The sequence below is a fragment of the Pelobates fuscus genome, chromosome 13 (genome assembly GCF_036172605.1).
Source record: "Pelobates fuscus isolate aPelFus1 chromosome 13, aPelFus1.pri, whole genome shotgun sequence".
In the NCBI taxonomy this organism is placed as follows: domain Eukaryota; kingdom Metazoa; phylum Chordata; class Amphibia; order Anura; family Pelobatidae; genus Pelobates; species Pelobates fuscus.
In genome coordinates, this window is record NC_086329.1 from 40033985 (window position 1) to 40060736 (window position 26752).

Below are 26752 nucleotides of genomic sequence, written 5' to 3' on the forward strand. Positions count from 1 at the left end.
CTATAATTCAATGTTTAGCGAATAAAAGCCAGCATGTTAAGTGAATAAATCCTAAAGATTTCGCAATCTTTTTGATATCCAAATGGAGTGTGAACGATCTTCTTGTTCATAAAACAATGATTTTGTACTTCATGAATTGCAGAACAACCTGGCAAAACATACAACAACATATATAGAGAAAAAAAAAACAACAACAAAAACACAATTTCACTTAAATTCACATGAGGGATGTAACAATTCTTCAAGATTTTCTCTAAAACAAATTACCTCAAAACCATGAGGGGAAATTTACATACCATCATAATTAAGAACTCAGAGAGAGCAATAAGAGTTACCTTACATCTACAGCAAGGCGGAACGTCTGATCCCGGAACAATAGAGACGGGCACTGGTTTCCAGCGTTCTGAATCAGAACACGCGCATAGGTTTCACTTTCTACCAATGAGAGCAAAGCAAACACCGGAAGTTTGTGTGTTTTGTGCGCTCACCACATTGTTCCCCCAAGGTGATTGATAAGTTAGCTAAGGAGGTAACATGGCGAGTGCAATCTGGCGAAATTTAAAGCGAAATAAGACGTTCCGGTACGGGGTGCCTATGATGGTAAGTCAGATTTAAGTGAGCCAAGAGGAGACTGCTGTGTGTGAGGTCAAGCAGGGAGCTGTGTGTGAGGTCAGTCAGCGAGCTGTGTGTGAGGTCGGTCAGGGAGCTGTGTGTGAGGTCGGTCAGGGAGCTGTGTGTGAGGTCAGTCAGGGAGCTGTGTGTGAGGTCAGTCAGGGAGCTGTGTGTGAGGTCAGTCAGGGAGCTGTGTGTGAGGTCAGTCAGGGAGCTGTGTGTGAGGTCAGTCAGGGAGCTGTGTGTGAGGTCAGTCAGGGAGCTGTGTGTGAGGTCAGTCAGGGAGCTGTGTGTGAGGTCAGTCAGGGAGCTGTGTGTGAGGTCAGTCAGGGAGCTGTGTGTGAGGTCAGTCAGGGAGCTGTGTGTGAGATCAGTCAGCGAGCTGTGTGTGAGGTCAGTCAGCGAGCTGTGTGTGAGGTCAGTCAGCGAGCTGTGTGTGAGGTCAGTCAGGGAGCTGTGTGTGAGGTCAGTCAGCGAGCTGTGTGTGAGGTCAGTCAGGGAGCTGTGTGTGAGGTCAGTCAGGGAGCTGTGTGTGAGGTCAGTCAGCGAGCTGTGTGTGAGGTCAGTCAGGGAGCTGTGTGTGAGGTCAGTCAGGGAGCTGTGTGTGAGGTCAGTCAGGGAGCTGTGTGTGAGGTCAGTCAGGGAGCTGTGTGTGAGGTCAGTCAGGGAGCTGTGTGTGAGATCAGTCAGCGAGCTGTGTGTGAGGTCAGTCAGCGAGCTGTGTGTGAGGTCAGTCAGCGAGCTGTGTGTGAGGTCAGTCAGGGAGCTGTGTGTGAGGTCAGTCAGCGAGCTGTGTGTGAGGTCAGTCAGCGAGCTGTGTGTGAGGTCAGTCAGGGAGCTGTGTGTGAGGTCAGTCAGGGAGCTGTGTGTGAGGTCAGTCAGGGAGCTGTGTGTGAGGTCAGTCAGGGAGCTGTGTGTGAGGTCAGTCAGGGAGCTGTGTGTGAGGTCAGTCAGGGAGCTGTGTGTGAGGTCAGTCAGGGAGCTGTGTGTGAGGTCAGTCAGGGAGCTGTGTGTGAGGTCAGTCAGGGAGCTGTGTGTGAGGTCAGTCAGGGAGCTGTGTGTGAGGTCAGTCAGGGAGCTGTGTGTGAGGTCAGTCAGGGAGCTGTGTGTGAGGTCAGTCAGGGAGCTGTGTGTGAGGTCAGTCAGGGAGCTGTGTGTGAGGTCAGTCAGAGAGCTGAGGTCAGGGAGCTGTGTGTGAGGTCAGTCAGGGAGCTGTGTGTGAGGTCAGTCAGGGAGCGGTGTGTGAGGTCAGTCAGGGAGCGGTGTGTGAGGTCAGTCAGGGAGCGGTGTGTGAGGTCAGTCAGGGAGCTGTGTGTGAGGTCAGTCAGGGAGCTGTGTGTGAGGTCAGTCAGGGAGCTGTGTGTGAGGTCAGTCAGGGAGCTGTGTGTGAGGTCAGTCAGGGAGCTGTGTGTGAGGTCAGTCAGGGAGCTGTGTGTGAGGTCAGTCAGGGAGCTGTGTGTGAGGTCAGTCAGGGAGCTGTGTGTGAGGTCAGTCAGGGAGCTGTGTGTGAGGTCAGTCAGGGAGCTGTGTGTGAGGTCAGTCAGGGAGCTGTGTGTGAGGTCAGTCAGAGAGCTGTGTGTGAGGTCAGGGAGCTGTGTGTGAGATCGGTCAGAGAGCTGTGTGTGAGGTCAGGGAGCTGTGTGTGAGATCGGTCAGGGAGCTGTGTGTGAGGTCGGTCAGGGAGCTGTGTGTGAGGTCGGTCAGGGAGCTGTGTGTGAGGTCGGTCAGGGAGCTGTGTGTGAGGTCGGTCAGGGAGCTGTGTGTGAGGTCGGTCAGGGAGCTGTGTGTGAGGTCGGTCAGGGAGCTGTGTGTGAGGTCGGTCAGGGAGCTGTGTGTGAGGTCGGTCAGGGAGCTGTGTGTGAGGTCGGTCAGGGAGCTGTGTGTGAGGTCGGTCAGGGAGCTGTGTGTGAGGTCGGTCAGGGAGCTGTGTGTGAGGTCGGTCAGGGAGCTGTGTGTGAGGTCGGTCAGGGAGCTGTGTGTGAGGTCGGTCAGGGAGCTGTGTGTGAGGTCGGTCAGGGAGCTGTGTGTGAGGTCGGTCAGGGAGCTGTGTGTGAGGTCGGTCAGGGAGCTGTGTGTGAGGTCGGTCAGGGAGCTGTGTGTGAGGTCGGTCAGGGAGCTGTGTGTGAGGTCGGTCAGGGAGCTGTGTGTGAGGTCGGTCAGGGAGCTGTGTGTGAGGTCGGTCAGGGAGCTGTGTGTGAGGTCGGTCAGGGAGCTGTGTGTGAGGTCGGTCAGGGAGCTGTGTGTGAGGTCGGTCAGGGAGCTGTGTGTGAGGTCGGTCAGGGAGCTGTGTGTGAGGTCGGTCAGGGAGCTGTGTGTGAGGTCGGTCAGGGAGCTGTGTGTGAGGTCGGTCAGGGAGCTGTGTGTGAGGTCGGTCAGGGAGCTGTGTGTGAGGTCGGTCAGGGAGCTGTGTGTGAGGTCGGTCAGGGAGCTGTGTGTGAGGTCGGTCAGGGAGCTGTGTGTGAGGTCGGTCAGGGAGCTGTGTGTGAGGTCGGTCAGGGAGCTGTGTGTGAGGTCGGTCAGGGAGCTGTGTGTGAGGTCGGTCAGGGAGCTGTGTGTGAGGTCGGTCAGGGAGCTGTGTGTGAGGTCGGTCAGGGAGCTGTGTGTGAGGTCGGTCAGGGAGCTGTGTGTGAGGTCGGTCAGGGAGCTGTGTGTGAGGTCGGTCAGGGAGCTGTGTGTGAGGTCGGTCAGGGAGCTGTGTGTGAGGTCGGTCAGGGAGCTGTGTGTGAGGTCGGTCAGGGAGCTGTGTGTGAGGTCGGTCAGGGAGCTGTGTGTGAGGTCGGTCAGGGAGCTGTGTGTGAGGTCGGTCAGGGAGCTGTGTGTGAGGTCGGTCAGAGAGCTGTGTGTGAGTTCGGTCAGAGAGCTGTGTGTGAGGTCGGTCAGAGAGCTGTGTGTGAGGTCGGTCAGAGAGCTGTGTGTGAGGTCAGCGAGCTGTGTGTGAGGTCAGTCAGGGAGCTGTGTGTGAGGTCAGCGAGCTGTGTGTGAGGTCAGCGAGCTGTGTGTGAGGTCAGCGAGCTGTGTGTGAGGTCAGCGAGCTGTGTGTGAGGTCGGTCAGTGAGCTGTGTGTGAGGTCGGTCAGTGAGCTGTGTGTGAGGTCGGTCAGGGAGCTGTGTGTGAGGTCGGTCAGTGAGCTGTGTGTGAGGTCGGTCAGGGAGCTGTGTGTGAGGTCAGGGAGGTGTGTGTTTTCCTGGACACACTACACTCCTTTATGCTGATGGTCAACACCACAAAAGTTCTGCCCTATTGTATGTAGAATTTGTATGCTGCAGGGTGGAAGCCAAATTTTAATAGGCTAAGCTTCCTCGGGCTGCAGTTTTTAGCATCTATCGTACACAGACAGACATACAGATACACACACACACACACACACACAGACTGACAGATACACACAATGACAGACATACAGATAGACACACAATGACAGACATACAGATAGACACACAATGACAGACATACAGATAGACACACAATGACAGACATACAGAGACAGACAGACATACAGATACACACACACACACAGAGACTGACATATATACACACGACAGACATACAGCTGTACACGCACTGACAGATACACACACACACACACACACACACACACACACACACACACACACACACACACATACTGACAGATATACAGATACACACTGACAGACCTATTTATACAAAACACACAAACCGATACACACACACACACACACACTGACAGACATACTGATACAAAACACACACACACTGACAGACCAATAGATTCAAACACACTGACAGGCATACAGATACACAAACTGACAGACATACAGATACACATAGACAGACAAGGAGATACACACTGTCATATAGATACACAACACACACTGATAGACAAGCAGATACACATACACACACACTGACAAACATATAGGTCAGTTTCTTACCTTTTGGGTGCTGGAGGGTGGATTCCCTTGTATCCATTCTGCAAGTTGAGGATGTTGGGAGTTAGGGGCTGGATCTTGCAGCCCGCATCCCCTCCTCTCCTTCGTTCTCATCTTTGATCCCTCCCTCTCTTTGCTGTTCTAGTCTCTCCCGACCTGGTCCCCCCTTGCAGACTCCTCCCCCCTCGTGCCCGGCTCCTGTCTCTGGGAGGAAGTGACTCTCAGCACTCACTTCCTTCAATGCTGCCAATAAGCAAGGGTCCTGGTTGCGCTATTAAAGTGCCACAGCGACCGACCAGGCCCCTGCTCACACACGCCCAAGTGCATGGGCCACCCAATGGGACTCCGTATGTTGTTCAGGCCTGAGCTACAGGGAAGCTGTTTTCAAGAGCCGCTGGCATGAAGACGTGACTTTTGCCCATTAAAATAGGGTGTCATGTTTAAGATCTGTTGCCTTCTTTTGTGGCAACCCAGGCACAACTAGCAAGCTAAGGTTTAGGGAGTGAGTATATAGCGGCACTGTCACACTTTATGAAATACTAATTTTGACTGCGTTGGAAATTCACTGATATTCTAACCCAGCCAACAAAGTTGGGATTATGCCTGACACTTCTAGAACACAGTTGCTCGACCCAGTGCCTAGAAGTGTCAATCCCTCCTACGGCTGCAGGGAATTTTCTTTGTCTATTGGAGGATCCCGCGATGTCACAGGATCCTCCATAGATCTTAATGCTGTACTCTCGCGAAAAGGACTCGCCGGAGGAAGATGACCGCACCCACGAAGGACAGGTTCAAGTGAGTAAACCTTAATCGATGTCACCATTCGGGGGTGTGATAAGAGCTCATTACCTTGGACGTTTTTCACGAACTCCTGGAGGAGCCTGCTAGCTAGCCTCCTGCCCAAGAACTATGGGGCACATATAAAAACCCTGTTCGGGAGTTAAATCTCCCCAGCCACCATTACCAGCTTTCCATGGGTGCCCCTGGTTTGGCACTTTCTCTTCATACGAATGGAACACAAGCTCCCTGTTGGCCGTTCACATGAAGAAACCCACAAATTGTCCTCAGCGGTACTTGGCCGCGATTGTTAAGGAACTAAATTCATCATGAGGACATTGTGGGTTGCCGGTCACCTCAGCGGGACTTAGCCGCGAATGTTATGGAACTGTTTTCAGCATGAGGTGACCGTGCGGCCCCCGGACAACATGGTCCAGGGTTTTAAACGACTTTGGAATCCGCCACGAGTGCTTTTTGGCGGGAAGGTTCCCGAGACTAAGGGGAACAAACGCTACCCGAGACCCAGGCAGAGCACCCCGTATTGCGGCCACAGGAGCTTCCGAAATTTGACCTGCCAAAGCACCAAACACCCTGAAACTGTTTTGCGCATAGGACCATGTGTGCGGCCGGTCAGAATTTTGACACGGTGGCGTTTCCTCTATACTGCATTAATCTGAGCGCTTTTTGGAGGGAAGCTGCCTGAGACTAAGGGGAACAAACGCTACCTAGCAGCCAGCCGGAGCACCCTGTATTGCAGCCACATGAGCTCCCGGAAGTTGACCGGCAAAAGCACCAAAGGCCCTGGAACAGTTTTGGGCATAGAACCATGTGTGCGGCCGGTCCGAACTTCCACACGGTGGTGTTTCCCCTACACTGCATGGATCTGAGAGCTATTTGGAGAACTTGGGCGCTCAGATCAGGGCTATTTAACGATATATTATTTGTGGGGGCTTCTATTTGTTTTGTATGTAATTTTTATGTATCACCCTGACACAGGAATTTTGTGGACATTTTGTGGGAGTGTTCTGGGCGTGTTTTACTGCATCCTTTTTTTGTATATAAGTGGGCCAGTTGGCCAGATTAAACACATTTTGTTTCCAACCTTCATCAAGTCTAGGCTGATGTTTGAGGAATTGGGAGCTATAATCACTGCTTCACTAGGGATTTGGGAGAACCACAGCGGATATACTCAGTCGTAGTATAGGGGATCCGTTACATTGGTGGCAAGTGGCGGGATCTTTCTCCCAAATGAATATCCCAAACCAAGAAGTGCAGTGAAGGGTCCAGTGGCTACTGTGGTACTCGGTCCAAAAGGGTCCTTGGATGACTGATGGCGATACTCCAGAGGGAGACTACTACGACGCCCCTGGTCTGCTATGGGAGGTATGGAGGAAGAGAGTGACTTTGGTAGCACAGCAGAGTCTCGGTATTGGGACATCCGGGAACACCGAGGAACACCTGATACGGGGCTGGGACCAGCTACCACCCGTCTGGTCATGGTTGAATGGGAAGTGGAGCAAGACTACCAAAACCTACTAGACTCGGTTCAGCAGCAGCAAGCATCCCTGGGAGTGGAGATAGTCGGTCTCACTACCCAGCACCAGGCAGCGTCACATGGAGAGGAGGTTGTCGGTTCCTCATCTCAGCAGCAGCAAGCATCCCAGGGAGTGGAAATAGTCGATCTCACTACCCAGCACTAGGCAGCGTCACAGGGAGAGGAGATTGTTGGTCCCTCATCCCTGTAGCAACTAGCATCCCTGGGAGTAAAAACATAGAATGTGATGGCAGATTAGAACCATTCGGCCCATCTAATCTGCCCAATTTTCTAAGTACTTTCATTAGTCCCTGGCCTTATCTTATAGCTTGGATATAGTCGGTCTCACAACCCAGCACCAGACCGCATCACAGGGAGTGGGGACAGTCGGTCTCACTCCCCAGCGGCAGTGTACCAAGCAGGGAGAGGAGTTAACCGGTCTCTCTCCCCAGCGGCAGCCAGAGTTACAAGGAGAGATTTTCGGTCCCTCTCCCCAGCAGCAGCAAGGGAACCTTCAGAATAATGCCCAAAATGACATTATTCATTATTTAAAAAAAAAAATATAGGGTTGAAGTAAACCTTTAAACATTAGATGTCTCTTTACAGGAAGTGTTTAGGAAAGCTATGTAAGTCACTTGCACAGGGGTGTGACTAGGGCTGCATAAACAAAGTGATTTAACTCCGAAATGGCAGAGAATTAAGCAATGAGACTGCAGGTGCATGATCTATACACCAACACCACATCATTGAGCTAAAGTTGTTATGGAGCATATAGTATCCCTTTAATTTTAATAGGGAGTGGCTAGGGCCTTATGAACTCCTAGGCACTGGGGAGGGGTGGACACTGATATGTCCACCTTTATATATTTTATTGGTGGTTCACATCTGCTGCCTATGGATGGAGGGTGAAGGGGAAGACTAGCCATCCCCTATAGAGTTTTTTTTTTTTTTTAACCTTTTTAATGTAGCAGCCAATTAGCAATTGCTGACTAGTCGCCACATGGTTAATCCTCTCGCTGCCAGCATTATAGTTTTGATATTTTTCAGCCACACCAAACATTGCCAGATTGCTGAAAACTGGTCACAAATTATTTTACTATCGGGCTACAGGTCTAACCAAGCGCTGCCTGGCCAGCGCTTTCTATTCTACTGCCACATTTAAAAAGTTATAAATAAGCCTATGGTGGTTAATATGACTTCCATATTACCTTAAGGTTTTTTTTAACATCACTTATGTCCCCACCTGCCATTCCTGCACGTAGTAGCTAGAAAGGAAAATAATATTGGAGACCTGGTCCCTCCACCCGAGTGCCTAGTATAGCACCGTTCGGTACAGGGATGTTCAGAGTTTAGATAATAACACGGTTAGAGTTAAAGTCAAGGCACGTTTTTGAGTTTATTTAGACTCTTCAACAGTTGAACGGTTATAGTCAATGGTGGCTTGTCCATGGGGCACTTTCCTGATTGTCAATGTCATAAATAAAAAAGATAATAATAATAATAAACTACTGACATTGTATACCTTGGGTAGAGGTAGGCAACCTTTGACACTCCAGGTGTTGTGTTAAACATCTACCATAATGCTCTTACAGCCATAAGGCTGCAAAGCATGAGGAGCGATGAGGTCCACAACATTTGGCGTGCAGAAGATTCCCTACCCCTGACCTATAGCAAAGGGGTAACTTGCCACTTTCCATTATAAAGGGCAAGCATACACCGTACACTGCAGGACTATAATCCCCCCTACTTTTCTTTCACCATATCTCAAACTGACTCGTTTATAATGAGTGGTGGATGTCTCGATAAGCTGCAGAAAGCATCTGGGCATGTGTGAAATTTGACCAGTCTGAAAGCCCTGAGACATTCTCAGTTGGCTCCTAGTGTTGATATATGAAAGGCCCCATTTATTTTCCAGTATGGTACCTGAGCTAGACGTCCCATGCATAATAGATTTAAAAAAAAAATTTAAAAAAAATCTTATTTTTATTAAAATTGTTGTTTTTAATAAAAAAATATGATGTGTCATGCAATAGCAATACTGTGTGTCTCTTGAAAGTGTGTACCCCAGTTCCAGCACTGGCTGTTGAAAATGTGTTCTCCAATACTATCTCTTGTGAACCTGCTGACAATGTGTCCTTTAATCCCAGCACTATATGTGTCTGTTAAAATGTTTTGAGATTATCCAAGTACATTATCAGTATTGTTTTGTGTTCTCAAGTCTTCTATTTTTACCACTTTCATTGCATGAGGTGTGCCACTAACTTAGATTTTTCCCCCCCAAGTTGATCAGGAGGTGGGTTTCTAAAGAGAGAGGTAGTCAGTCGTGTCGGTTTCGGTGATACTTCAATTTTGATAGTTATGGCTCGCTTCAGGTATGATGTGGACCTTTACCGACAAAAGGTCACTCCGGGTCATTCTAAGCTTAGCGTGTCTTTATGCAATCTATAGCTATATACGGAGTAGACCCTTCCGTTTCCAAATTACTTATAAATACTGTTTTCCTTAACTATTCTAGATGATTATTTGATTTATCACTAAAATAATTCAGTGTCTGAAGACCCGAAAAGGCACTGTAATAATATTGTAATAAATGAAACAATGACTCAAATAAATATAAGATAAAAGTGTATTGGATGAATGTAACAGAATGCAAAAATAGTCAGTAAATAATTAATCTTACCAAAGTATTACAGCATATGTCCTTGTGTATGATGCTCTGCGTGCAAGTGAGAATGGAATAATGGTTGAATGACAACATCCTATCCTTTCTCCTTCAGTTAAATAGGCATTTTGTCCTCTATAAAGCAGCCCCCACCTGTGTGATTTTCCCAAAAAGGTTTTCTAACTTGTTACATGATGTAATGTATTGCATATCTAAGTTTGGGATATTCCCTAAATGGCTCGAGCTTGTAATTAGCTTATGAAGTGTTTTTGTATACATTTAACTGACAGCACATGTGTTTTTGGAATATTCTCTAGAAGGCTCTTGCCTGTAATTAGCTTACAACGAGTTTTGTATACATTTGACTGACAGCACATGTGTTTGTTCTAATTTAACTTTAGCCTTGTGGAAATGTCATTGAAAGTGTAACGTTTTCAAATCTAAGCAAAAGGGCCTACAATATGAAAATACACCTATTGTATACAGCTAAATGTACATTCGTATTATATATATATATATGCACCATACCATATAATACACATATATATTGCAAACTGCACATTAAATAATGATCAATACTCCACAAGTCGCACCTCACTATCTTACAACTTCACCAGCAGCTACTAGTTATAGCCTAGTCCAGTGTGTGAGATGTTACTATACTGCCCAGCAAATATACATAGACACACTATTAAAACCACTTACTGGTGAAGTGAATAACATTGATTATATTGCCACAATGTAACCTGTAAAGGGGTGGGATATATTAGGCAGCAAATGAACAGTCAGTCCTAGAATTTCATGTGGCATAAAAATGGGCAAGCAAAAAGATCTGATGGACTTTCACAGAGGCCAAATAATGTTAGCTAGATAACTGGGTCAGGCCATCTCAAAAACAGCAAGTCTTGTGGGATGTTCCTGGTATGCAATGGTTAGTACACCACTGCAGTTTGCTGCGTATGGGGCAGCGTAAGCCATAAACCAGTCAGAGTGCCCATGATGAACTCTGTCCACAGCTAAAAAGCCACCAATGGGGATGTGAGTGTCAGAACTGGACCATGGAGAAATCGAAGAAGGTTTCCTGATCTAATGAATCACATTTTCTTTTAGATCAGGTGGATGGCCAGGTGCTGTTTGCGTTTTTTACCTGGGCAAGAAATGTCAGCAGGAAGCAGAATGGGAAGAAGGCAGGCCGACGGAGGATGTGTTATGCTCTGGATAATGTTCTGCTAGGAAACTTTGGGTCCTGGCATTCATGTGGATGTTACTTTGACACATACCACCTACCTAGAGATTGTTGCAGACCATGTACACCATGGCTATGGTGTTCCCTGATGGCCATGTCCTCTTTCAGAAGGATACTGCTCCCTGCCCAACTGCAAATTTTGTTTTCAGGAATGGTTTGAGAACATGAGCAAGAATTTAAGGTGTAGCCTTGGCCTCTAAATTCCTTGGGTTTCCATCCGTTTTTAAACATCTATGGGATGTGAACGAGAAATCTGATCTATGGAGGCCCCACCTCGCAACTTTCAGAACTTAAATGACCTGCTTCTAATGTATTTGTGCTAGATACCACAGGACATATTCAGAGGTGTTGTGACTCGATGCATCAGAGCTGTTTTGGCAGCATGAGGGGGGCCTACACGATATTATGTAGGTGGTTTTAATGTTGTGTGTGTATGTCTATTATATGCAGTCCAATTAGGAAAGAATTCAGATACCTTCACATTTTTTTCACAGATTTTTATATTTCAGAATTGTGCTATGGTTGTTTTATTTATTTTTTATTCACATCAATCTGCACTCAATATGCCATAATGACAAAGCAAAAAAAAAAATCAACAGATTTTTTAAACTTGTTCAACATTATTACACTTAAAAAAATTGAAATATCAAATTGACATAAGTATTCAAACACTTAGCTGAAGCACCTTTATTGGCGATTACAGCCTCAATTCTTTTTGGGTATGATTCAACAAGCTTTGCACACTTGGAGGAAGACAAGCTAAATTGCTGTATTTCTGTGTGTAAATAAAGTGTGACTTTATGTGTTTGAGTGACACTGTGTGTGTGTTAGTGAGAGTGTGCAAGTGACACTGTGTGTTAGTGAGAGTGTGCAAGTGACACTGTGTGTTAGTGAGAGTGTGCAAGTGACACTGTGTGTGTTAGTGAGAGTGTGCAAGTGACACTGTGTGTGTTAGTGAGAGTGTGCAAGTGACACTGTGTGTGTTAGTGAGAGTGTGCAAGTGACACTGCTTGTTAGTGAGAGTGTGCAAGTGACACTGTGCTTGTTAGTGAGTGTGCAAATGACACTGTGCTTGTTAGTGAGTGTGCAAATGACACTGTGCTTGTTAGTGAGAGTGTGCAAGTGACACTGTGTGTTAGTGAGAGTGTGCAAGTGACACTGTGTTAGTGAGAGTGTGCAAGTGACACTGTGTGTGTGTTAGTGAGAGTGTATAAGTGACACTGTGCGTGTAAGTTAGTGAGAGTGTGTAAGGGACACTGTGTGGGGGTTAATGAGAGGGATTCTGTGTGTGTATGTCAGTGATAGTGTGTGTTTTAGTGAGACTGTGAGTGTGTAAGTGACACTGTGTATGTCAGTGATAGTGTGTGTGTGTTAATGAGTGTCTCTTTTTTTAATTTAAATGTGTGCTTACTATGTCTCTCTCCTAAATGTCTCCCACTCTCTGTTTCCTAAATATCTCAACAGTCTATCTATCCTTTCCCTAAATGTCTCCACAGGCTGTTTCCGTACTTTCTCACTGTGCGTCTGCTTTCACTTAAAGGGACACAATAGGCACCCAGACCACTTCAGCTGATTGAAGTGATCTGGATGCACTGTCCCAGGGCCCTTAACCCTGCAAAAGTAATTATTGTAGTTTTTAGCAAACTGCAATGATTACCGTTGAGGGTTAACTCCACCTCTAGTGACTCTTCATGGGGACATCAAGCGTCACGCAAAACCCCATTGAAAAGAATTGTATAATACTTTCCCAATCCTAATGCAGCCATTGAGGAGTGAAGGTAGAACCGAGCCAGCAGACCCGGGTAAGTGACGGAAGGTTTTTTTGGTTTTTTTTACCCCTTTTCCATCACGAGGTAGGGGCGCTTGACAGAGGGGGAAGCAATAGTGCCAGGAAAACAAGTTTGTTTTTCTGGCACTATAGTTTACCTTTAATGTCTAAGCAGTGTGTCTCTTTCCCTAAATGTCTCTTCACTGTAATTCAGCGTTTACTGAATAAACCTCTGAGGGAATGTAGTTGCATTCATGAGGGAGCGGGCAAAATGGATTGTTGCCTAGGACGGCAAGAATCCTTGCACCGGCCCTGCCTGAATTTGGCTAGTTTCTGCCATTTATCACTGCGAGTGTTCACTTTTTGAATCTTCTGTGTTCCTTATAAAATTGTGTGCATGTGTACCTAGAAGAAGTGATGCTGTTTGGAAGGCAAAGGGTGGTCACACCAAACATTGATTTATGTTTTTATTTCTTCTTTTCACTTACTTTGCATTTTGCGAATTGAAAAAAAAAAAGATACTATGAAGATTTCTGTTTTTGAAATCAATAGTTCAGTTGTAAAAAGAAAGCATGTACATGATGTTGTAAATGTACACCTAATAGTGTTTTTCTTTCTTTCTTTCTTTTTTTTTTTTTCTTCCATCCAGCTATTAATCGTGGGTGGTTCTTTTGGCCTCCGGGAATTTGCCCAAATACGCTATGATGCCCAAAAACATAAAAGAAGGGTAAGTGTCCTGCCAGTATAAGCTAGCATTAATACTGTTTCAGCTACCAGGAAGCCACCAAATATGAGGAGGTTTATAGTCTTAAGCTTTTTACAGAATTCATTAAACTACTAATAGCAGTACAAATCATATTTTTCAAGCCTTTCTAAAGCATTTTCATAGAGCTTTAAGCACCCTCTTGTGACTCAAATAATTGAATGTGCGTGCAGATAAAAAGGAAGTAACTGACACTCTTTGCAAGAGGAAGATGCATTAATCTGATTTTACTGTGTGCGAAAGTCTTTTATTCAGCCAACATCATTGCTGATCATTTGCTTTGCTTTACAGTCTTTCTTTAATATAATTTTAACGTCTGCTATTTGCCCTCTGCATTTTAATATTTAATTTTTGTTTAATGAATCTATGATTTTATATTGTCGGTAAGTAAAAGTAAAATAAATCTGCATTTTTGCGCAGATAAGTCTGCTTGTTGAAGAATTGTGTAGGTGAAAAAGGAGACCAAGTAATCAAGGTCAACAAAAAGTAATGAAAGTAAATCTACATCCATATAAGGAGAAATGAAGATTTGTTGTTGTGTTTGCTTCAGGCAGTTGTGTAGCTGTGATTTGAGATTTGTGAGTTTAACAATCTTTTCATGGATAAATGGGACACATCAAAGTCCATTGTTCGTACTTCTAAAACATAATCCCAGGATTCTGCTTGTGGTATGGTTCATTCAGTCAACACAGTGTTCCCATTCTTTTTTTTATTTTTTTTTTTTATTCTTTTTTTTTGTTGTGCATGTTTTAACAACGAGCCTGTGCTGCCACAACAGCAGTCACACGCAAAATCATACATTTTCAAACATGGCAAGTAAAATGTCTGCACAATTTGATATATTATTAAACAGAAATGGTAGGGGTAGCGTGGTTCTGTGAGTAGACGTCATATAAACATGTTTGGTCTATGTATGTCTAGGGTCCTGGCCTACTAACAATTGAAGGAGCAAGCGATGGTCACTGAACGGCTAGCTCGCTGCAAAATATAAGATATTAAACTGTTAGAGATTAGAGTTGTTCTGCTAACTAATGAGGCAACCAGTAGCTTTTCTCAGAACATGTTACTGGACCCTTTTAATTAAATTAAATAAGTGTATAACAATTTATGCTTGACGTTGCTAGATTGGCTATGGTAGGTATTTAGATCCACATGACTAGGTACATGCTAGCTGGGTCATCGCTGTAGTCACTTAAGTAGAAGGAAATCCTACATTTGCATATAACAACTGCTCTTAACATTTGCTTTATCATCCTCACAGAGTATTTGCAAGAGAATAGAGGTGGCCTAAACAGTTACTTGTAAGGCATAACATAAAAGTATAAGAGTTAACACCAAGTCAAGGAAAAACAATAAAACATTTGCATATAGAGACTATTTGAGGCATGGAGTGATTGACTCATCTGTAGCATCAAGAGTCCCGGTCAGCCAACCCCCGCAAGAGGTATGCCACAGTCCCACTCTGGTGCTTTTGTGAGTAGCCCATCAACGTAAGCCACCTCATCCCCTTCAGCCTATGCCCACCGGGTGTACAGACCTGTCCATCTTGGGGGTGACCTGCCCGGGGGCGTCGATGGCCCGATGTCGGGGCTGTGCGTGGAGCTTCGTGTGTGCCTGGTCGTGAGGCCTCCATGGTGCCCCTAGAGGTAAGCCCCTTTGCGGGTGTGAGGCATGGGAGTGTGGGTGACCCCTCTTGTGCTGTGGTGCCGATCGTTCCCGATTTCAAACAGGGACTCTTCAAGAGCGGCGTTGCTGGGGAGATTCCTGCTTTTGCTGTGAGGCTGGGTTGAGCTTTGGCACTCGGAGAGGTGTTCTTGAGTGTCGTCGGGTTCGGGCTCCAGTTAGCTGGGGGCTTCTCTGGGCTTGTGGGCGTTGGGCTGGCTTGCGCGTGGAGCAGGCCTTGCGCCTGTATGGCAGTACCACTGCTTTCTTTGTCAAATTTCGCATGAGTGGGTAGCTGGTGTGCCCTGAGTTTCAGGTGGAGCCAGAATGCTTGCCAGAACTTTTCAAAGGAGGCCTCGATGGGCTCAACCTCCCTATCACTCCTTGAATTTGCATGTGCTCGTGAGGGGTGCTTGTCATCCGCCATCTTTTGAGGCCATGCGACTCCAGGGTTTTTTTTTTCAATGTCTTATTTTTTATTGTGTTTTTTACATGACATTCCAAATGAACAGGGTACAGAAGGGAAAAGAGGGAGGGGGAAACAATTCACGACATTGACATTTGACATCTTTTCATTTAGCCGACATAAGTTGACATATATTTGCCGATGTTGTAAACCCAAACCTGGCACTGTAATGCCCAAAAAACCTTTTAATGACCAAAGTCGCCAACTGCTATGCTAGGCTAAGCTGAGCTAAGCTAAAGCCCTAATACTTCTCTACAGAGTCAGATATGCGACCTGGACTGGTATTGTTAATCACCACACAGGTCGGAGCCGGGCTGTTTAGCCAGCTATGCCATAAACGTGTGTGTTTACCCACTTGGCCCTTGAGATTGTATGCCATCTTTTCAAACCCACAGGTCGCATGAACCTTATCTTTCACCTCCTGGATATTTGGAGAGGACGTTTTCTTCCATCTGCTGGCTATACCGGACTTGGCGGCCATGAGTAAATGACAGATAACCACCTTGTGTCGTGAAGTTAAAATCCCAGCGTATATGTGTAGTAGGCAACATTCTGGACGATTTGGGATATCAACTGCAGTTACATCTAGGATCAGTTCCCTTACTTGTTGCCAATAACGCTTTATACTCGTACATTCCCAAAATATATGCAATAATGTGCCCTCACCACCCCCGCATCTCCAACAAGAACGGCAGGAGGATGGATACATCTGAGCCAATCTTGTGGGAACTAGATACCACCTCATCAGAATTTTGCAATATGCCTCCCAGTGGGCTAAGTTATGAGAGGACGAGCGCGTAATTTGCAGTGAATGCAGCCACATGGGGAGTGGAAATGTGGTGTGTACATCAGTTTCCCATAGTAACATGTAGGGGTGTTTTTTAGAGCTATCAACATCGTTGATTGCATTGTAGCATAGGGATAGCGTTTTTTGCGTACTACTCGGGAGGAGACACTGCTTGCCGAATGCTGACAGCTGGTCGGCATCGCAGTGTTGTAACTTCATCGAATTTAGGATATGTTTAATCCGCAGATAAGAGAATATTTCCTTGGTAGGAAGTGCGTATTCTGTAATTAGCTCAGGGAATGGTTTTATGCCCCGTGGCGTGATTAGGTCGCCTATGGTGGTAATCCCACCCTCAATCCACGCCCCCAGCGCTAGATCGCTAGTGAGATCAAGCAGGCGGGTGAGAGGAGCAAAGATGAGTGGGTGAGCGGGTCCTATCAAAGCCCCTGCCCATCGCTTCCAGCTGGTAAGTAAGAAGTTGGTGTTGGGAAGGCCGGGCGAAACTGATTTCTTTGGTACATTTGAGGACCACAGGTTATTGCATATCGTGTCAGGGTTAATGCATGCATTTTCCAAAGGCAGCCATACTGGAGATTTTGGTCGTGTCAGAACCTCTAGACCTTGTGCTAATACTGATGCTTTATAGTAGGATTTAATGTCTGGGATTCCCAGACCCCCCTTTGTCGGTGAGAGCTATGTAAGTCTACGTGGGATTCTGGGAGGTTTTTTCTTCCAGATGTATGAGTTGAACACAGATTGGAATTTTTTGAGAAGGGTATCTGGTAGGGCAATAGGGAGTGTTTCGAAACAGGTATAGGACGTGTGGGAGAGCCATCATTTTAACTGCCTGAACCCGTCCCAACCATGAAATTTCTAGAGGATGACACTTATCCAGTTGAGTCTGCAGTTTGTGCATTAGAGGTAGGTGATTGTCCTTTGTTAATTTAGACTAAGAAGCTGTCAGATTGACCCCCATGTATTTTATTGACGATTTCCTCCAGTCAAAAGGGTAGCTAACCTTCAGTTGTTGTACTATCGTGTTATTTAGGTTGATTGGAAGCACCTGTGTTTTGTTGACGTTGTTCTTATAATAGGATACCTGGCCATATTGACTTAGTAAAGTAATCAGAGCCGGAATTGATTTGTCTGGGTGTGTGAGAAATAATATGATATCGTCCTCGAATAGGGCTAGTTTTTGTGTACCTGCCGGTGTATTTAGACCTAATATACCTGTATTGTTGTTGATGCTGTGAATCAACGGTTCTAAGCAAAGGATGAAAAGTATAGGTGACAATGGGCACCCCTGCCTTGTTCCATTGCTTATTTCGAAAGATTCCGAGAGGAATCCTGTGTTAAATATTTTGGCCGTAGGAGCTTGGTACAGCGCCATGATTGCTCTCAAGAATGAGTTTGGGAATCCTATCCTCAGCAGGGTAGCCTCCAGGTAGTCCCAGTTTAGACGATCGAACGCCTTTTCGGCATCGAGTCCTAGAAGCACACCCTGCTGGAGTGAGGAATTCGCCCAGCTGACCCAATTCATGCAGTGCCTGGTATTATCTCCCGCTTGTCTCCCTGGGACAAACCCGGCTTGTTCTGCCAAGATTAAGTGTGTGAGGAGAGGTTTTATACGGGATGCTATGAATTTGGCGTACAGCTTGATATCCGCATTAAGCAGTGATATAGGCCTTACATTTTCACATTTTGAAGGAGGTTTACCCGGTTTGGGGAGTGTTATCACATGGGCTTCTAGCATTTCCTTCGGCACAATCCCAGTTGTTTTGATGGTGTTAAACAACTTAGTGAGGAAGGCGGTCAGCGTGCTCATTAGTTTTAAGTAGTAGTAATTTGAAAATCCGTCTGGCCCGGGGGCCTTGTGTTTCGGAAGGGAAAGTATGGCCTTGGATACTTCTTCTTCAGTGAATGGACTATCCAATGATTCTTTCTGTGTTTGGGAGAGATGCGGTAGATCTATATTGTCAAGAAAATGTTTTATAGAGTCGTGCGTTGGTTGGGGCGTCGAGGAGTCGTCTTTCAAGTTGTATAATTTTGTGTAGTAGGTGGCTAACGTGTTTACTATGTCTGTAGGGTTATAGATTTTTATATTTTGTGGCGAGTCTATATATGGGATTTTCGACTGCAGTCTTTGGGCCTTCAGTCTACCTGCCAGTAGCTTGCCTGCCTTATTGCCCTGTGTGTAATATGTCAGTTTTAAGGCCCTCATTCTTCTCTCTACAACCTGGAGCGCGAGTGCGTTCAGGTCTTTTTGTGTGCGGGCAATGCGTTTTGTTATTTTAGTGGATGGGTTATCTTTGTTTTGCTCCTCCAGAGCTGTGAGTTCACTAGTTAACCGAGCTGTTTCTTCGTTGTGTTTTTTTTTATTGCGGGACCCTAATTGGATTAGTACCCCCCTGATTACCGACTTGTGTGCAACCCATTGGGATTGTAAGGTAACGTCTTCTGTTGCGTTTTCTGTAAAGTAATCTGTCGCAGACTGAAGGATTTTTTGGAATGTCACCTCGTTATCTAGTAGTTCCTCATTTAGTCTCCATTTCCCCCTTCCTCTCGCAGGGTATAAACTATTGAAAGTGTCTGTGATTGGTGCGTGGTCTGACCAGGTCCGTAGACCTATATCCGCTTCAGCTAAGTTCGTAAGGGTGAGTTTGTCTACCATGATCATGTCGATGCGAGAGTACGTGGAGTGTGTCGGTGAAAAGTACGTATAGTCTCTACCTGATGGAAATTTATTTCGCCAAGTGTCATAAAAATCTAGTTAGAATGCTAAAGAGGACAGTGAATTACTATGCCCACACACGACAGAAGTGGGATTTTTGTGCTGTTCGCGCTTGATATCCAAACTAGGGTCTAGACTGCAGTTAAAGTCCCCCCCCCAATGATAACATGGCCTTGTTTTAATGCATCTATTTTCCTGAGCGCTTTCCGGAGAAAGCATATTTGCCCATCATTCGGAGCATATAGTGACGCTATTGTCATAATTATGCCATTTAGTTTGCCCACCAGAATAAGAAGTCGTCCTGCAGTGTCGGCATATTGCAAGTCAAGCTGAAATACCCAATCCGTGTGGAAAAGTATTGAGACCCCTTTTGTTTTGGTTTGGGAGTAGGCGTGATATGCTTGAGGATATTTTCTGGAGGTTATCTTTGGGGGCTTTTGGGTGCACAGATGGGTCTCCTGAAAGCAGACTACTGCAGCTCGGGCTTTGTGCATGTCTCTAATAGCTAGGCTCCATTTATGTGGGCTATTCAAGCCTTTGACGTTCAAGGATAGAACCTCAAATGTTGATTGTGCCATAATTAGTTTTGTGTTCGTGACTGCGTGAAGGCAATCTGTGGATTCCTCTTATGGCGGGAACCTGTGGTGTTATAGTTGTGGTGCACAGATCAGGTCCATGTGTCTAAAGTTTAGGTTTAAAGTGCATCCATCGGTCTGGTGTCTGTGACGTGAAATGTCGTGGGGGAGGGAAGGGGAATAACCGGGGATCCCACAGAACTTGGGGTGTTAACGGACTGTCTCTGCGCCTGGCAGAGCGTACTGCCGAGACAATAGTGAGGCTCATCCTCACACTGGCTCGGAACGTGAGGTGTGGAGTAATCCCCACCAGTATGTGGCCCAAGTCTACTTTTTTTTTTTTTTCCCCTAACTGACTGATAGGTGGGTAATTGATTCTCCTATTTCTCGTGTCAGAGATGGTTACGTGAATTACCAAGTACAAGGGCAAAGACCATGAAAACTTTCTGTTTTATTACTCCCCTCAGATACTGGTCATGCCACCCGGGGTACCTTGACCTAGTCTTAAGACTGTGGAAGTAGGGGGGATGCTTATTCTTCGGTGATTCGCCTTGGATCGCGTCGACCGACTGGGTGTTCTATAAATACATGATACCTAAAATACATCGAATAGATATGTGTATATATATATATATTTTTCCCTTTTTTTTTTTTTTTTTTTTTTAGTATTTTATGTTTTTTTGTTTGTTTGTTTGTTTATTGTTTTATTTATTTTAGTTGTTTTTCTGTGTTATTATTTATTTTTTATTTATTTTTTATTTTTTCCTTGTTTTTGCTAGTTTGCTATCTACTCAACTGTAGGAAACTGTCATATAGTATTTGGGGGCTTAGAGGGTGGAGGGTCCGCTCATGAACATGATAATAGGTAGGGGGATGAGAAGGGTCGTAGTGCCACCTGTCTCTTCTGGCCTGCTCCCAGAATCTCTACTTGGCACCTCTTATGCGGTGTGGTGTGTGGGTGACTTCTACTCTCGCTTCAGTACTGGGGACTGGTATACCTCCAGATGAACTTCCCAATGTTCCCCTCCTATGGCTGGTCGCCACTCCTCCTATCTCTATCAGGTTTTCCCCCATGTAGTGGTAATCTCACTTACAGTATCCCCCACTACAGCTTTTACCTAAACATTAATAACAACAATAAACATATAGCAAAATTTTAGCTAACAAATATAGAATACGCCGGGGCGGACTGTGTGAGGGCCCTGACCCTAGGCCCAACTAGGCCTCTGTATTAGTAGTCGGATAGGCTGAGCTCAGTTGTATTTAGCCCATCCAAGGATTTAGGCGCTGCGTGTTGCGTGGGATCCCCCTTTGAAAGCGGCCATACTTTCATAGCTTATTGGGCTGATAAGGCCTGTCTACAGTAGCCCATCCAGGCTGGCCATCTAACTTGCATTAACCCCACACAGTCCCCCCATTATTACTCCTATGGTATCATTACTTCAACTGCGTAGTGCAACATTCCCGTCTAAGTCGGCTTGCTTAGCATCCCTCCCCCTCTCTGCATTACATAAAACATGAATAATACAGAAAAACCGTGCTACTATCATGATACTCAAGTGATTGGTCATTAGGTGTTCCCGGGTATGCCACAGACTAGTCCCGTGAGGTGGGCTCTTTGGCGGCCCCTGCCATCCTCCACTCCGGTTGCAGTTTCAACGGGGATGAGCGATCAGGAAAGGCCTGGCCTTGAGCGTGATGTAGGCCCCATTCCTTCAGTTTCGCCAGCCCCACCTCTGGTTCCAAAATCTGCACAGTCTTTCCCCGGTGCCAAATCAGCAGCTTTGTTGGGTAACCCCATCGGTACGAAATGTTGTTATTTCTCAGGGTTTTGGTGACATCCACGAATTCCTTCCTTCTAGCCATCGTTGCTGCGGATAGATCCGCATAGATCTGGATATTTCGGTACGTATCTGGGAGGCTAGTGAGTTTCCTCGCCGCCGTGAGCAGTTGTTCCTTGGAGCTGTAGTAATGAAACCGGGCTATAGTGTCCTTGGGCGTATCAGCAGTGAAGCGTGCCGGCCGCGGTAGCCTGTGGATCCGATCCAGCTCCCATGCGGAGTCTTCCAAATTCGGGACCAGTGTTTTACAGAGAGACTTAAGGTATATAGGGAGTTCTTCTGTGCTAATAGAGTCGCTGATACCTCTGAAACGTAGGTTGTTGCGGCGCGAACGATCCTCTATGTCCGCCAGCTTATGTTTGAGAGCTGTTTGGTCCTCTTCAAGCCTCTGCAGCTTATCAACCACATCATTATGAGCCATACACAATTCCTCCGTCTTAGTTTCCAGACGGCTGGTACGTCCCCCAAGCTCCACTATCTCCTTTTTCAATTCAGTAGTGAGCTGACGAAAGTCTGAGCGTAGGGACGTTTTCAGATCTTGGAGCATAGTGTGTAGACTTTTGTTTGTGACCGGAGCATCTTCTGGTACCTGCGGTTCCCTGTCCGGGTCGCACTCCGGAGAAGGAGGCATATCCACATGGCCGTCGCCATCTTGGAATGGTTTGACACGGTCTTTTTTACCTTGGCAGACCGGGTCGGTAAGCTTAGTTTGCTTAGAGGGTGCCATCTGGAGGTTGTGAGAACTTCCACCCGATTTCTGCCTTATTTTTCGGGAAATAAACCGCTCAGTTGTCGCTGTTGGGCCTGGTGGGTTGTGGAGCACTTACAGTATGCGACTGTTCCCTTCAGCGGTTGGCCACGCCCCCCGACTCCAGGGTTTTTGCCCCAACTTGTTGGCCCTGCTGAGATGAGGTCACACCCTGTAGGGACCGGGATATCCCCCGCCGGTCCAAGGGGGGGGGGGGGGGGAACGGGGCTGTGCAGAGTCTTGTGTCCGCTTGGAGCCCGGGGTCGGGAGATCGGCTGCCTCCCCCAACACCCAGGTCGTCGACCGTGTTAGGCCGCAGGCTGCTATCGGGTCACCCAGATCCAGGCTTTGGGAGTAGCCGAGGGTGTTTAGGGTGGCCCTCTGGTTGCCTAGGGTCGGTTTTCTCCCGGTTTGCCTTAGTGTTTCAGGTAGTTTAGTGTAGTTTAGCAGGAGCTCGTGACAAATGCGTCTAGCCATCTTGGCTGTCAGGCCTCACCCCCCCACAGTGTTCCCATTCTTGACAGTATCCCTTACTGTTAGGGTAATCTATTTGACTGAATAAACCAACTGTAACTCATGTAGAATCTTGGAATTATTTCTAGATGACTGTTGGGGACCTTGCAATAGATCTTGTCTGTTTTGGTGCTCCATTTGGAGAGCCTCTCCGTTAATAACATTTTGTTCTATTAAAGGAACATTCCAAGCACACTTCAGTAATTTTGGTACCAGAAGTGCCGGGGCACCGTAATGCAAGTAGTCAAATTGCTTGTTATCGGTTTGACTTCTTACATGGGGTCCGCCCGGTGCTCTGAACTGGCTCCTAACTGCAGAACTTCCAGAGAGCTAATGTACGCCCCTAGTAAGAGCTTCTGACTCTCATTGGTTGCAGAAAGTCGGGGAGCAACGCCCAGTTGAAACATTATCTTAATATACAGGTGATACTCGAAAAATTAGAATATCGTGCAAAAGTTAATTTATTTCAGTAATGCAACGTAAAAGGGGAATCTAATATATGAGATAGATGCATTACATGCAAAGCAAGATAGTTCAAGCCATGATTTGTCCTAAGTGCGATGATTATGGCTTACAGCTCATGAAAACCCAAAATCCACAATCTCAATAAATTAGAATATTCTGAAAAGGTGCAATATTCTAGGCTCACAGTGTCCCACTCTAATCAGCTAAGTAAGCCATAACACCTGCAAAGAGTTTCTGAGCCTTCAAATGGTCTCTCAGCCTGGTTCAGTAGGAATCACAATCATGGGGAAGACTGCTGACCTGACAGTTGTGCAGAAAACCATCAATGACACCCTCCATAAGGAGGGAAAGCATCAAAACGTAATTGCAAATGAAGTTGGATGTTCCCAAAGTGCTGTATCAAAGCACATTAATAGAAAGTTATGTGGAAGGGAAAAGTGTGGAAGAAAAAGGTGCACAAGCAGCAGGAATGACCACATCATGGAGAGGATTGTCAGGAAAAGGCCATTAAAAAGTGTTGGGGACTTTCACAAGGAGAGGACTGAGGCTGGAGTCAGTGCATCAAGAGCCACCACACACAGACGGATCCTGGACATGGGCTTCAGATGTCGTATTCCTCTTGTCAAGCCGCTCCTGAACAACAAACAACGTCAGAAGCGTCTTACCTGGGCTAAAGAAAAACAGACCTGCTTAGTGGTCCAAAGTCCTCTTTTCTGATGACAGCAAAGTTTGCATCTCATTTGGAAACCAAGGACCCAGAGTCTGGAGGAAGAATGGAGAGGCACACACTGCAAGATGCTTGAAGTCCAGTGTGAAGTTTCCACAGTCAGTCTGTGTTGATTTGGAGAGCCATGTAATCTGCTGGTGTTGGTCCACTGTGCTTCATTAAGTCCAGGGTCAACGCAGCCGTCTACCAGGAGATTTTTGAGCACTTCATGCTTCCTTCCGCAGACTAGCTTTATGGGGATGCTGACTTCATTTTCCAGCAGGACTTGGCACCTGCCCACACTGCCAAAAGCACCAAAGCCTGGTTCAATGACCGTGGGATTACTGTGCTTGATTGGCCAGAAAACTCGCCTGACCTGAACCCCATAGAGAATCAGAAGAGCAGAAGAGCTGAAGGCCGCTATTGAAGCATCCTGGTCTTCCATAACACCCCAGCAGTGCCACAGGCTGGTAGCTTCCATGCCACGCCGCATTGAGGCAGTAATTGCTGCTAAAGGGGCCCAAACCAAGTACTGAGTCCATATGCATGCTTATACTTTGCAGAGGTCAGATATTGTTCTATGTACACTCCTTGTTTTATTGATTGCATGTAATATTCTAATTTACTGAGAATGTGGATTTGGGGGTTTCATGAGCTGTAAGCCATAATCATCACACTTATGACAAATCACGGATTGAACTATCTTGCTTTGCATGTAATGCGTCTATCTCATATTTTAGTTTCCCATTTTACGTTGCATTACTGAAATAAATGAACTTTTGCACGATATTCAAATTTTTTGAGTATCACCTGTATTATACTTATTGAGAAATACTTTTTTGCTCTGCATAATTAAGCACATTCTTAAGATTTGGGTGAGAATTGTTCTTTAACCCCTTAAGGACCAAACTTCTGGAATAAAAGGGAATCATGACGTGTCACACACGTCATGTGTCCTTAAGGGGTTAAAGATCAAAAAAATTTTTATTCTAGAATAATTTTAATCAAGGATTTGTAGAGAGATAGCATTGCATATTAGGTGAAAGGGTTGTGTATTTATAATAGTTCTACAGCTACTGTGGATTCTAGTAGCCTGCATCTAAGAATAGTAGTAGAAGTATATGTATCCCCTGGAATGCGCAGCTGATCTTGTATCTACAGAATGTTACAAACCATTAGCATTGCAGTTTAACAGCAGACTTTAAACAAGGGGGGACATTTGATAAAGCTTATACCAGAAAAAGGAGAGGCCTCTGGAGCAACAAACCGCTATGTTAACTTTCACATGGCAGAAAGTGGGGATATTGGCCTGTCACAGACCGCTATATCAGGTGTGGAATAATATGGAAATTATGATGGTGGTCCAATAAATGAACCAGGCCTGGAGCAGTCTAGTGTATGTTGATGCACAGGTGTCTGTGCAGATAGGGTGAAGGAATTTCAGGTTCCTGATGATTTCAGCCAATCCAGTTCTTCCCTATAGGGAAGCTTTGGGAGGCTATTTTACATGCGCAGCAAATCTCCACGCTGCGCCATTCAAATGCTATCTATAAGCAGCGTTTGGTTGAGAACCGAGTTTGACTCGGTTTTCAACGCGGAAGCGCCTCTAGTGTTCATCTCAATGACAGCCTCTAGAGGTGTGTTAGTTAAACCTGCAATCATAACTTTGTCGTATCTACTAAATAGCAATGCTTTATATTGTAGGGTTAAAACTAAAGATCCACCAAGACGGTTTCTTTAATATGACGTGGTGTGGGTGCCATTAGTGATCCTTTAATAAAAATAATAATAATGGTGTAGCTAGAAACATACACTCTTTGATTTTAATATTAGTAGTAGTACTTCCGGTATTTATAATAAACCAACAAATTCAACAGCACTAAAATATGGTTTATACAAAACACAAAAAATGGGTAAGTGGCGCTAAACAGTATATAGATATAAATATAAACAATATATCCCCGTGCGTCTAAAACCAAACCAGTGTTTTAGTCACCCTCAAAACACTTACATAAATACAGTTGGATAAAAGAAGAGGAGGTGTTGTGCACACAGTGGATAAATGGTAGTAAAATCTGTGATATATAAAAGACTATCATAGGGCAATATGCATATGACCAGTATAAAAAGTAAAAGTAACTTGGAGAACTCACAATCTAGAGAGCCATATAAGTCGGCTCTCTACTATAATAGCGTGTAGAATACTCCAGAATCGATGCCGTGATTGAGATGGTCCCCCAGGAACAGAATTCAAACTCCGTCTGGATAAAATCAGGAACCAAAATAAAGTGTAAAATGAATACTTTATTAAAATAAAAGATGAAAGAGCACAATTCTTATATTATATATTACAGATTTTACTACCATTTATCCACTGTGTGCGCAAAACCTCCTCTTCTTTTATCCAACTAAAATATGGTTGACTTGCAGTATTAAAGAACGGTAACAGGCTATATATTTATTAGAATAAATACATGTGAGTGTTAATGCTTTTGTTCTATATAGGTAAAGGTAGAGATGTGTATTATTATGTAAACTACTCCCAGGTTAGAACTACTCTTTCAAATTTGTGTATGAATTGTATCACATTTCTCCAGAAGGTGGCAGTGTTCTACCTTTCTCTCTGTTCACTCATGCGCATAGAATATTGAAGGATTGGAAGGTTTAGTAAAAAAATAAGAATTTAACAAGTGTCAGATGAGATGCAGTGGGCTCATTACTGTTGGACCAATCTTTATATTTATTGGTTTATGCAATAATCCTTTTTTAGCTTTGATGCTGCTCTATTCTGTTTTACCAACATGAAATTTTAATTACATGATGAGTAGAACCAAAACGCCATTTAATTGCCTAGAGAACTCCTTAAAGGGACACTTTTGCTTTATGAATAACAAATGTATGATTTATTGACAGTATCCTTTTTGAACAGCCTTCTGATACAAGTAATACCAAATGGGTATCACTGCTGAGCATTCTGTTGAAGAG

At 45.3% G+C, this 26752-nt stretch overlaps 1 protein-coding gene across 1 annotated transcript in view; it reads left to right on the forward strand.

Moving 5' to 3' along the window:
* Positions 1-465: 465 nt before the first annotated feature.
* The window catches only part of LOC134582862 (cytochrome c oxidase assembly protein COX16 homolog, mitochondrial), a 110752-nt gene continuing 84465 nt past the window's right edge, over positions 466-26752 (forward strand). The window contains exons 1-2 of the mRNA XM_063439536.1: positions 466-600; positions 13160-13237. Coding sequence (XP_063295606.1) covers positions 535-600; positions 13160-13237 — 144 coding nt within the window. The 5' untranslated portion in view covers positions 466-534. The remainder of the gene's footprint in view (positions 601-13159; positions 13238-26752) is intronic.